The sequence below is a fragment of the Neopelma chrysocephalum genome, unplaced genomic scaffold (genome assembly GCF_003984885.1).
Source record: "Neopelma chrysocephalum unplaced genomic scaffold, ASM398488v2 Primary Assembly neopelma1_44, whole genome shotgun sequence".
Classification (NCBI taxonomy): Eukaryota; Metazoa; Chordata; class Aves; order Passeriformes; family Pipridae; genus Neopelma; species Neopelma chrysocephalum.
The window spans coordinates 14,396,648-14,409,731 of NW_020897703.1; the positions used below are offsets into that span (position 1 = coordinate 14,396,648).

General features: G+C 36.5%; 1 protein-coding gene across 3 annotated transcripts in view; it reads left to right on the forward strand.

The window, feature by feature from the left end:
- TLK1 (tousled like kinase 1) overlaps positions 1-12,236 on the forward strand; it is a 70,058-nt gene extending 57,822 nt beyond the window's left edge. For all 3 annotated transcript variants that reach the window (XM_027678591.1, XM_027678588.1, XM_027678590.1), the window contains exons 14-21: positions 897-978; positions 1,256-1,347; positions 1,434-1,523; positions 2,037-2,206; positions 3,331-3,466; positions 5,940-6,051; positions 6,341-6,448; positions 10,482-12,236. In XM_027678591.1, the coding sequence (XP_027534392.1) occupies positions 897-978; positions 1,256-1,347; positions 1,434-1,523; positions 2,037-2,206; positions 3,331-3,466; positions 5,940-6,051; positions 6,341-6,448; positions 10,482-10,658 (967 nt within the window). In that variant the 3' untranslated portion in view covers positions 10,659-12,236. The remainder of the gene's footprint in view (positions 1-896; positions 979-1,255; positions 1,348-1,433; positions 1,524-2,036; positions 2,207-3,330; positions 3,467-5,939; positions 6,052-6,340; positions 6,449-10,481) is intronic.
- Positions 12,237-13,084: the final 848 nt, after the last annotated feature.

Sequence of the window (13,084 nt, forward strand, 5' to 3'; positions counted from 1 at the left end):
ATTGAAATATGTATCTTCATAGTGAATGAAAAGGAAAGCTTTATGTCTAAAAGGGGCATAGTAAGCAAGAATATGTGTCATCCCTCAAATACTTGCTACCTCTGATCATACCTCCAAAACTGTAGGGAATATGGAAGGATGGGATGACCTGTTGATGAACTAGCCCTAAAACCTTTCTTAAAGTTTTCTATGGAATATAACTGGCAACTTGCCCTAGATTCATGAGTATAGTTGTCTCATTATTGTACTAAAAATGTGTTGAGTATTCACCTCTCTTCCCCCTGATTGGATGGGAGGATATATTTTGTCTTCTGCATATTTCAGGAAAGAGAGTATGGTTCTTTTTCTCTGTCCTGCAGCATCATTTTGTGTTTGGAAGGAGTGTTTTCTTTTTGCTTTTGCTTAGAGTGTGAGCAGATATTCAGTCTTTTGGTGTGTTTCCCCCTTATCACTGTTTCTGATTTGTTTTAACTTCTTAGTGTTATATAAAATCTATTTTGTGAAAAAGAGAGAGGAACAGGTCTGGTCATGTTTTGTGTGAAATTGGAAGAATATCCTTGTCTGTTCTAGAAGGGTGAAGTGTGAGACTTCCCTAAATATTGGCACAACAAAGAGAGGCCTCTTGTATCACATGTTTAAATTTAAGGATGCTTTTCTTAACATGTTTCGGTGACAGTGTTGTGATAGCATTTGTACACTAAATAGTCAAAAGGTACTGAAATTCATTGTGTTGTATAGTTGTGCCATAGGGTTTCACATGGTGTAATGTTGCTTAGCATATTATATGTAGCTTGTAAAAAGAAAACTCCATTTGATAAATAATACTAAAAGATTTACGTTGTGGATTCTCTTTGTGTACCTTAAATAGAATTAAACAATTTTTTTTTTCTTTCAAGGTTTAAAGATCACCCCACATTGAATGAACGGTATTTGTTACTCCATTTACTTGGCCGAGGTGGCTTCAGTGAAGTATACAAGGTAGAGTTTGTTGAGCCTAATAAATCTGGTGTTTGAACCATGTACATTTAATTTTCGTGGGATGGAAAGGAATTTAAATAAGTAGGATTGTAACGTGGTATACTCTTTAAACACTGGTTGAGCAAACTTCGATTAACCTGTGGAGTGCTAGGTGTCATTACAATAGCCTTGTCAATGTACTCATGAATTACATCCCAGTTTTTTCCCTCTCTTTATTGGATGTTGCTTTTATCACCTTTTGTTATAACTTTCCCATAATTGTCTGTTTCTTTTTTAGGCTTTTGATCTTTATGAACAAAGATATGCTGCTGTGAAGATTCACCAGCTTAACAAAAGCTGGAGGGATGAAAAGAAAGAAAACTACCACAAGTAAATATTAATGACTTACGCTTCATATGTTAAGCTTAATAGCATTTTATTGATTGTGGAAGGTTAATGTATCCATCTTCTTTTAGACATGCCTGCAGAGAGTATAGAATACATAAAGAACTGGATCACCCCCGAATAGTTAAACTGTATGACTACTTCTCCCTGGATACAGATACGTAAGTAAAACTTAGCCAGAATTTTAGGGTGCAAGGAACATGCGGTGCTGTAATGGTTTTGGGCAGAGTAAGAGCTGGTGCAGGGCAGCTTCGAAAGGCTGCCATATCTTAGGCAAGTTTCCAAGACTAAATGACATCAGGAGCATTACTAGCCTAAGTGTAGCCCCTGGTGACTGTCCTGCACCTCTTCGCATGAAATATGTCACACCTTAATGGATAGTTAGGGTGGTTTTCTTTTGAGAAATATGTCTATTAAAAATAGAGGGTTTTTTTTAACTTAACATCTCACCAGTATGGATGCATTTGCTCTTTTAGTGAGTACGAATGTTCTGATTTATGTCAGTTTTCATAAACTAATAGTTACACCGTGTTCTATGAACAATTTAATTCATATAGTTTAATATTCAGGCAGCCATTCTTAAACTTGTCAGTATGAAACTAGGTTGTCATGTCTGTTTCTAATTATGCAGTGTGATACGTTATTTAATTTTGTCTCTCTGAATTCTGCTCTAGGTTTTGCACGGTGTTAGAATACTGTGAAGGCAATGACTTGGATTTCTATCTCAAGCAACATAAGTTGATGTCAGAGAAAGAAGCTAGGTCCATTGTAATGCAAATAGTAAATGCACTACGGTATCTCAATGAGATCAAGCCCCCTATTATACACTATGATCTTAAACCAGGTAAGTGAGAAATATTATGATTGAAAATGTAATTTATTTTTTATCCTTTATTTTGTTTGTAATTCATGCCTCAAAAAACCAAAATTATCTTGTGTGTCAGGGTTATTGTAAACAACAGAAAAAAGTGTGTGCTTTTCTTTCTACTTTCATCGTCAGAGTGATCTGCCCTTTCTGTGGAAAGTGATTGTTATAACTTTTCTACTTTGCATTATTTTGATTTGAATTTTTAGGAAAAAATCATATAGGTAATAGATACATGCATTGGTACTTAGCAGTATAAACAGATAAGATCATTAGTTGGGTCAATGCTGATATGTAAATAATTTTTCCCATATGTTTTTCTTAACTTGTGAAGGATTGAAATAGGTAATCAATCGCTTTCAGCATCCTAGCATAAGCACTCCAAAAGAGGGCTTTACAGAAGGTTTTCTTTACAATGAATAATAAACATTGTTATAAACAAAGTGTTCTGTCTTGATTCCATGGCCTTTGTTTTACCACCTTGGATGAATGATGCTTGTACTCTTCATGTACTTTAGTCTGCTGCACTTCCAAGTGTGGGGTTTGTAAAGTAACTCTTAGTGCTAGGCTGTTTGCTTAGTGCTGTGTAATAAATTGTTCATACAAGTTTCTCTTGTCTTATGGAATTGTACAGAATGTATTCTTAGTCTCATCAAATAACTTTTATATCAAGAAATTATTGTACAACTTTAAAACATGGAGTAAGATTTGTAGTATCACAGCAATTTCTTGCCACAATTTTGTGGCTTGTGCAAGCCCTGAAACATGTAGTGTAGGATTTGTTCTGGCAGAAAAAGGAATAAAACTTCACGGTAACTGGTATATTGCTGCATTTTGGTGTCTTTCACTATATTTTGGTGTTTCTTTGCTGACCAGCCAGCTCCCAGCTGAGAGTGCCATTTCAGATCATGATAATCTAGAGAGTTCCTGAAACTGCATTGAAATGTTTTATAGTCAAGTCACTCTAGACTTGAGGATATAAAGATAATGTAAAGTTGTCACCCCCCATCAAGTTAGATGTTCTTAAAAATTGAACCTGGTTTTGAAAATAAAGCATTCTTTAGCTGTTTTGAGGTAATTTTTCTTTTTCCCCCCCCGAATAGGTAATATCCTTCTTGTAGATGGAACAGCATGTGGAGAAATAAAAATTACTGATTTTGGCCTGTCCAAAATAATGGATGATGATAGCTATGGGGTGGATGGAATGGATTTAACTTCACAGGGAGCAGGAACTTACTGGTGAGGCCTGGTTTGATTTTGCTCTTTAGACTTTGGCTAATGGTTCAGATTTTGTAAATGCTCTCTTATAAAGCCAATTTGATGAGAGAACTAGGACTAAAAATATTAACATGGATGACAAAGAAAGGGTTTTGTGCAGTACTGTTAATGCTGATATTCCCAAATGTTAGAAGAGTAACATAATAAGTAAGATGAGTGTGAGTATGTGTTGTTTATTTTTTTTATATATAGGTGTATGTGGTGTGTCTGTGTGTATATAGAAGTGTGGAGATGATCACTATGATTAAGAAACATGGCTTCCTCTAAAGAAGCATGTTTAATCTTTGGTGTTTAATCTTTGGCTGGTGGTGGTTGAAGACATTTGGCAGAGCTATGATGATTAAGTGTGGGTGCTTAGTACTTGGAAAATCGTAGAGTATTCACTCTTCCATCCTAAAGGTTAATGGCAGCTCAGCAGCTGTGATTTGTTTTTTGTGTACATTTGTGTGCTTGTCCAAAACAATGAAGTTTTAGAGCTGCCCAAGAACAGGAATGGCAATAGGCATTTCATTGCTTACAGAAAATCTGTTTTTAGAATTTGCTCTCTGAAGATGCAGTTTCTTCATGACACAGTAGCCCTTTGAGCCTGGGTGCATGGTAACTGTGTCAGGGTGAGTGGATTAGAAAGCCTATATTGGCCATGTTGTTACTTGTCCATTCATTTGCTCTTTCTCTCCTCATTGTGCTTGTAGTAAGATCAGTCAGGAGCTGAAACCTAACTAAACAGAGAAGCCAGTGTCATTCCCATTTGCTTTGCAATTTTTCCCATATTCAGAAGTTGCATGTAATAAAGTTTTTGCCTTTTCCTTCAGGTTTTTTGAGAAAAGAAAACACACATACTCTTCCACAAATGCCACTGTGCACATACTGGGAAAAGATGATTATTCAAGTTAAAGCATTTTAGAAGTGTTAGGCTTTTGCTGCTCTTTTTCATGTTTTACCTGTTTCAGCACCACTTTAAGTATTTTACTGTAGGAAAGTATGTAAAAAAATATTGGCCTTTGGATTTGAATCTAGAATGCCACAGGCACTAGTAGCGCTGTAAACTAAGAGTAAAAAAGATCTGTAACCATTATAGGTTCACAATGAATCTCTGCACTTCTATGAGCCCAGAGTCATCATTGAGGAGGGAAATACTTGGACTGAGTTTGAGATGGGTAAACGAGTCTGTTCAGAGTACATTGCACAAACTGTCAGCAGCATAGACCTGGAAGGGATTTCTTCACTCACTGGGTCTAGTTACCTGCCTTTCCAGGCAGTTAGGTCACATAATCTCTTTTGTAAACTTACAGACGTTTGTATTAAATTTAGTTAGTGTTTTGTCCCCAGTAATCTGATTTGAAGTGTCTTCTGTAACCTCAGTTCTCTGATCATTAGAAACCTAATCCTCTAATTTACAGACTGTGTTTATTTGTGGCCAGTTTATGCTTGTTTGTTCCTGTGCCAACATTGTCCTCCCTCAAGTAGGTTGTTTCTCTTCCCAGTACTTGCTCCTTGGTGTTTTTATAACCTTCACTTCCCCGCCCCCCCCGAACTATAGGCTCTCCATTCTTCAGATCATTTTGGTAACCTTCTTTGCACTTGTTTCACTTTAAGCTCACTTTTCTTGGTTTTTGTAATCAGAATTGTAAAGTATTCCAGAAGAGAGTGTTTGATACTGTTCAAAATTGTTGCATTCTTAACTCATTTTTCTCCTTATTTCCATTTCTACAAATATTTCTTCAGAATTTCTTTTTAAGTCTTTCATGTCGTTGATGAAAGAATGCCTGGTCTGACTTACTCTAATAGTTTTTATGCCTTTTTCAATTTTAGATATTACGGTCAATAATACTTCACTAAAATTGATACATTTGGAAGATTTTGTTTGCTTTTTAAAGGAAGTTCCGCTTCATCAGTTCTTTTCTAATTCAGGATTGGCACAGGAACTTCCTCAGCTTTCAGTTCTCTGAGTATTCCTACAGGTCATAGGGCTGAAAATATCAATCACCTTTGTCTATCATATACCCCCCTGGGTAACATCATCGTTTTTACTGAAACCTTAGGTAAAGAGTCTTTAAGCCATATCTGCATTATCTTTGATTCCTAACCAGGCCTTGCTGTAAAATGCCCTGTTTGGCTCTCATCTTTCCTTGCCTTGATAGATTGAGAAAGTTCATATTTAAACTGGGGTCCCAATTAAAAACAAAGTGATAGTTGGCGATTTAGGTGAAAAATGCTTGTATTTGTGCTTGTAAGAGACCCTCTGTTTGACTGACTGTACAAAAACTGTAATGTCAGATGGGTCTGTGAGATGTTAGAATGCAGATCATAAAGCAACTGTAGAGTTTTCAGAAGATCAGAGATGTGTACCTGAGGTGTTTGTACAGTTTGATAATTGAACGTGTTCTAGTGATGCCACACTTAAAGACACTGAGGTGCATGTTTTGTTTTCCAGGTACTTGCCTCCAGAGTGTTTTGTAGTTGGCAAAGAGCCACCAAAGATTTCTAATAAGGTTGATGTATGGTCAGTTGGAGTAATCTTTTTCCAATGCCTTTATGGTAGAAAGGTAAGGAAAATGTTTGAAAATCTAAAGAGTTTTAGTGTAAATGCCTGTTTTCAGTAGACTGTGAATTACACTCATAAAGACATGAATTTCCATGGAAAACTACTTGTGTTACTTTTTGGCGGTGTGCATTGATACGGCAAGAAACTAGAAAATCTTGCCTGCAACTTTTTTATTTGCAGAGTGGTTAGCAGTTTGTATTAACACTGCAACAACTTACTATAGCATAAATACTTAAAAATCAAAGTAGTTGGATAATTCTCATGAAGAAAATCATGTGCTTATTTTTCAGCCATTTGGCCACAATCAATCACAGCAAGATATTTTACAAGAAAATACAATATTAAAAGCCACAGAAGTTCAATTCCCTGTCAAACCTGTTGTAAGCAATGAAGCCAAGGTAACTTTTAATATCATCTCTGAGTAAAACATTCATCTTAAAGGATTCAGCTGTAAAATTGCTGTTAACCCAAGAATTTTGTCGGACATAGTAACTAAACATGTAGAAAAACGTAACAGAGAACTAGTATTTTGATTTTTTATTTAAGCAAGCTTATTCTGGGACTTCTCAAAACCATGTACTTCAAAGCAAGACTATATATATATTCCAAAAATATGCAAGTGGTTTTAAAGTAGGCCACCTCAAAAATTGTCTGCTTTGCTTTTGCCCAGAGGACCTTATGTGTCTCATTCAAGCTGTCTCACTAGAAGTTCTTGTGAAATACTTCTGCTGATACTAACAAGCTCTTTCTGAAAATAGTGAATGTTATTCTCTGCAGCCTTATTGGCTTGAAGAACTATTTGACTACCAAGTACCTGGAGCATATGACTGCTAACACTTGTCCCATTGAAAGGTCATAATATGTGTGTATTAATTCAAAGCTGAGTTTGGAAACATGAATTCTTAATCTTAAGAATCTAAAAGGTATTGTGATACTGATTCAGGAAATAAAACTGCCATACTAGTTGATCTGCCACAAAGGGGTAGATGGCAATGTGGCCTTTATTTAAAAATCTTAGTAATATCAAACTCCTCAACACAGACTAGCTATTCAGAAACAGATTAAAGTGGTTTCCCAAATGAGTACTGCTGTGAGCATCCATAACACAAATGCAATTCTGTGAATGTGGAAGAAAATGTTATCTATGTGTTACTTGTTTGTAAAAACTCTCCCTATTTTTGAAAGATATATTCATGGCCAGATGCAGAAGATGTGCTCTTTGAAAAAAAAAAAAAAAAGCCAAGACAGTTAAATGCCTATTCAAGTTTCAGCAGCTAATTAAACATACTTAGATTTGGGACACAAGCTGCAAAAAAATTAGGAATGTTAAAATTCAACTTCTAAAGATTAAAAGGAAAGAAAACCTATTACTAGAGGCTGTAATGGCCAGTCTTCGCGAACGAAGATTTTTAGGAAAGGTCTTTTACCTTTCCAGCCTGCGCAATGGATTTTTTTTAGGTGAGACACAGCATGCGCTGAACTGAGCCCACCCTTTAATCCTAAAGTTCATCTGCCGGGGCCAAGCGAGCTTGGACAATGGCAGTGAGGTCCTCAGGACGTAGGTTTGTTTAGAGTGACCTTCTCATAGATGGATGGCCTCACAGGGCTAACGAGCTCCATCTGCCCGGGGGACCAGGAATCGAACCTGGGTCGCAGCGGTGAGAGTGCCGCATGCTAACCACTAGGCCACCAGGGGTCCCACTAGAGGCTGTAACTTCCCAAGAAAATAAGTCTTTTGGGTACATAAACCTGCTGTTACAGCTTGTTGTGTATTTCTGTTGGTTATATTTTCTAAAAGTAGTGTTAGTGAGGGAGTTGCAGTTAAGGTTATGAAAAATCGGTTGAAGAATTGCAGTTAGTACTGGGTTTTTATTTTTGGTTGAGGTTTTTGTTTGCTGGTTTTGTTTTTTCACCCCCATTTGGAAAACCTGTTTCCCTCAAGTGCAGTTGACAGATATGCATCATGGCTAGGCTTCGCGAACAAAGATTTGGGGAAGGGCTCTGCCCACGTTTGTTACAAGCACGTTGGTGGCTAAAAAGACCAATACAAGATAGACACGTCCGGTTGCAAAAGGCATGGCAGAAAGACTCCTTAGGTGGTATATTCTGCAAAGCTCAATTCTTTCTGTGTTGTCTTTTCTCCTCAAGAGTGATCCTGCGTGCTTTCTCAAAAGCATCAGCGGCTTTAAAGATAGTGTGTCTCCAGACCTCCCGATTGGAGGCCAGAGTAGACCAGTTATGGTGGTCAGTATGGCCAAGGCTGAGATGTTCTTTCAGGGAGTCCTTGTATCTCCTCTTCGGGGCTTCTCTCTTGCAGCAGCCGGTGGCAAGTTCACCATAGAGCAGGATCTTAGGGAAGCCGTGGTCCTTCATCCTTGAGACGTGCCCTGCCCAACGCAGCTGTGTTCTCAGCAACATGACCTCAATACTCGTGACTGCTGCTTGTTCTAGAACAAACCAGTGAATGTTTAGGATTGTATGGAGGCAGCGTTGATGGAAGCGTTCTAAGAGTCGCAGGTGGTGGCGGTAGATGACCCATGATTCGGATCCATATAAAAGAGTAGACAGCACAATGGCTCTGTAAACACTGATCTTTGTACTTTTCTTCAAGTGTTTATTTTGCCAAACTCTTTTATGGAGGTTTCCGAAGGCACTGTATGCCTTTGCTAACCTGTTGTCTATCTCTCCATCAATCTTACCATCCAAGGAGATGAGGCTACCTAGGTATATGCATCATGTAATTGATAACATTACATGTTAACAGTTTATATATCCCTGTCTTTTAACTTTGCATTTCTTTGTCAGTAATAGTTTTTATATAGAGGATGTCAGGAAAGAGTAGGCAGTTCAACATGGAGAACTGGCAACTTTTTGCGTTCTCTGTGTATTTCATGCTCTGTTTGTTGGAAAGACTAAAATAAACTTCTGGTCTTCTTCTCTCATATTAACATTACCATAATAGCTTTAAGAGAAAGGATGAAATTATTCTCTGGTGGAAATGCTATAAAACAATTTCAGACTAACTTGCACATGCAGGCCATTTATGATGACTGCGTAGAATCCAAATTGTTTTTAGATTTATAGGCCTGGCAGTTGGAAAAGAACACCTTGTAAACTGAAATTCTGATTTGGAAAACATGGAGATGAAGTAAATATGGAACCTGAAAGGACTTGGTTAGTTAGCTTTCAGACTGCAACTGTCCTTTGATCCTCCTCACTTTTTCCTGTTTTGTGCAGTGATCTCCTTTGCTTATCATTAGTATGTCTACAATGCCACAAAATCATGAAGTATTTTAAAAACATTATAGACACAAACTGTTACTCTGAGGATCTTACAAATAAGTCTTAACAGTTCATTTGTTATGAAGGATTTATTGTGAAGAATTTGCTTAAAATTTGTAATGTTCAAGAACATGTGAATATATATTAACAGATGTGCATGATTTTTATTTTGCACCTTTTTCATGCTGGATATGTAAATGAAATTCTAGCAGGATTCTTTGGAACTTGTATCACTTCTTTTTTCCTTTAATCTCCAGTTTTTAATTGGAGCAAAGAACAAACAGCTGAACAGATTTATCAAGGAGATATGTAATTCTTTTAAATTAAGTTCTAAATTAAGTAATAATGTGCTAATCAGTTCTGTAGCAATAATAAGGATTTTCTATCATTAAATGTTGAAGCCCAAGCTCTCAGGAGACCAAATGTTCTGTGTATGCTAGACATAAGACTTGACAGAAACTTTCAGCACAGAATGATTGGCATACACTGCATGGACCTAAATGTAGGATAACAGAGTGACTCAAGAACAGTCCTGAAGTTAGCTACAGAGTTTTTCAATTGATTAGGTGATTCTAAGCAGGTGGAATTGAGTTTTCCCTGGGAAGAGAGTTTCAGCAAGGTATTGGTTTCTTGAATATTCTTCATTTTTGCTATACTGCATTATGGCACATGTGGAAATTCCTGTGTTTTCAAAAGTCAACTAAAGCGTTGAAATTCTGTCCTTGCATGATCTCTCTACTTTTCACCACTCAGCTCAATGGTTTTAGAAGCTCATTAGAGAAAGTATAAAGGTCTACTTTTTCATTCCTCTGACACTTGCTCCTGGTTTTTACTAGGCTGTTCAAGCATAACACATGCAGAATTCTAATTGGGTGAGGTGCACATTTACTTGTAAATGTAGTTCCTAAACATGGAAATATATATTTTAAATGTGATTATTTGAAGCTAATTAATTTACTGATGTTTTTTCTTTCTGTCATGACGTTCCATTTTTTCATTGGGCTTAGCAGTAAAATGTCATTTGAACTGAATTACTTAATAACAAGAATTTGTTTAAAATCTAGTTTATCCAGAAGGACTTGCATATTTACCGAAAGCAGAGGTAAGTATTTGGAATGCTGGTGTTAACTTTTTACATTTCATTTCTAGGCCTTTATTAGACGCTGTTTAGCATACCGAAAAGAGGATAGATTTGATGTCCACCAGCTGGCTAATGATCCTTATCTTCTCCCTCACATGAGGAGATCGAATTCTTCAGGAAACTTGCACATGACTGGGCTAGCAGCATCCCCTACACCACCTACTTCAAGCATTATTTCATACTGAAGTTTCTCCAGCTGAGGAATGGGATGATACCTTTGTGTAGTTTCCTGATGCAGGCTTGAGCTTGAAAGCATTTGAGTGTTTTTACACAGGACAAGTTTGATAACTGTGTTTTCAGACTGAAGTCCTCCTACATAGTGTCATTTGTATGATTGGAATGGATCATGGACCGTGAATAAATGTACCCTTCTGAGAAACACCGTTAAACATTGAAGGATGACACTTCCTGTTACAACTAGCAGGTATACTGTGTTTAAGACTGAAGAAAAGGTTTTTAGTTTTTTTCTGGGGAACATTGTAAATAATCTTTTTAATACTTAAAATACATTTGGTGGATACTGGAAAGTTCTAACATGAAGGGTAGTTTTTCATTATTTAAATCTAAAAGGGTAGTGAGCAAATTTGAAAACACAGGAAAAATTTCGTGCCTGGTTATAAACTAAATGAACTGCCATCTTTCCAAGACATTGATCTTTTGAAACCAAAGTAAGGAGTGTGAGACGGTGAAAGATGTTCTGTATCAGATTTCTCAGTTAAAAGTAGAGTATTTTATTTGGCAACTCAGGCTTGTACCTCCAAAAATGTGGTGGTGTTTCATGAATTTAGATTGGAAGGGTGATATGAAATTCCTGGTACTTACTTCTCAAATAGATTGCTAATTTTGAAATCCATTCAGTTTTCTAAAAATACTACACTTGCTGTGGTATCAAAACTTGTGAAACCTTCCTGGCTTCTAATAAAAGCAAGCAACAGTATGAAACCAAATGCAAACAGGTCATGTATAATGTTCTATGCAGGAATAATGATAAATTCCCTTCTAACTCTATTGTAAATTGTTGTACAGATGTCACATTTTCAGTTAAATTTCAGCAACTTATTCCTGTACAAATGTTTAAAGTATGGCTTTTTCTAATTGGATATTGTATTTTTTTTAAGTCTCCCTCAAGGCGCTTTTAATTGCTGCTAAATGATGTTGCTTTTACTTTTACAAAAGAATCAAATGACCTCCTTAAGGTGCAAGTCAACTGTACGTGTCAGAGAGATTGAGAGTAGGCAATCTGTTAACAATCAAGGCATGTCAAACAGATCTGTGTTGGCAATATACAGTACAGTTCTTTAATTCAGTTTATTGCGTTCTCAACCTCCAGAGCGCATTGATACTAGATGTAGAAGTTGCTCATGGTTATTCTCTATTTCTGGAAGTTCCTATCAACAAGGAAATGTTTCTTGTGGCTTGTACAGATATTTTAAAATGTGAAACATTTTCTAACTGCCTTGTATGGTAGAAACTTATTTTTCAGAACAGTGTATCTCTCTCCTGTTCACTATTCTTTTTACTATCCCATTCTTGATGCTGAATACCTATATGTAATTTTGTCCATGTTGCAGGAAGAGGAGGCTGTATTACCACAGGTTTTCATTTAGTATTGTACAGTTAAACTGTTGCTCTTGTTTCTGATGTTGCAAGCCATTTTGTTTTCATTGTATATAAAGAAATGTTAACTGTCTCTTTAAGATGCTGCTGAAATTGTAGAGAATGTAGCCAAAACAGTAATAAACAATGGCAGTTGAAATTTCAAAGTTTTCATGGTGTGTTTTTACATTTCAACAGAGGGCAAATCACATAACTGTATCACTGAGCTACACTTAATTATTTAAAGCACACTCTTTTTAATTACAACCAAAAGGCCAATAATACAATAATTAAGTAACATCGGAGGTGAAAGGGGAGGATTCCATGAAACTTAAAACATCTGTTGTAATGAAACTTCATTTCACTGAATAGATCTCACAGAAACAACTCTTAAGTATGTCAGTGATCCTTCTTTAATTCTTGAGCTGTGGAATAAAATTAGTTTATAGAATGACTAGAAAATTAGACTCAAATAGAGAACTGGCACTGCATCCTTTTCACTCTCTACAGCACGAGACAGAGTGCAGAGTGTGAGGAGAATGCTGTAACTGTAAGCTCACATTAGATTTCATTCCATCTTATTCTGCACGTGTCACTAACAGAAGTTAAGTCAACTGTTTTGCCTAAGGAAAATACGTACAATTGTGTGACTATTTTTATTTCTCTGGAATGTGGGTGGTATGGTTACCCTTAGAAAAGGTAAGTTAGGCAATGTATCAGAGAACTACTTAAGTAACTGAGAATTTTACAGCTACCTAAAACTAAGAAGGTTTATATATAGACTTGCTTTTCCTATGGTTAGGATCTGGGAATAGGCTGTTGTGGCTAGGTACATGACATTTGCTTCAGCTTTACAAATGCATGTTTCTGAAACCTAAACACCCACTTTAAAAAAAGCTTCATACAGATAAAAAGAGAGTCACCATCTCCTCTTTTGAATCAAAGTTTGAGGTTTTACCTCCCAATATGCACAGTTGTGTTTGTTTTAACATCTTGCAGTACTGTTAATGACAAT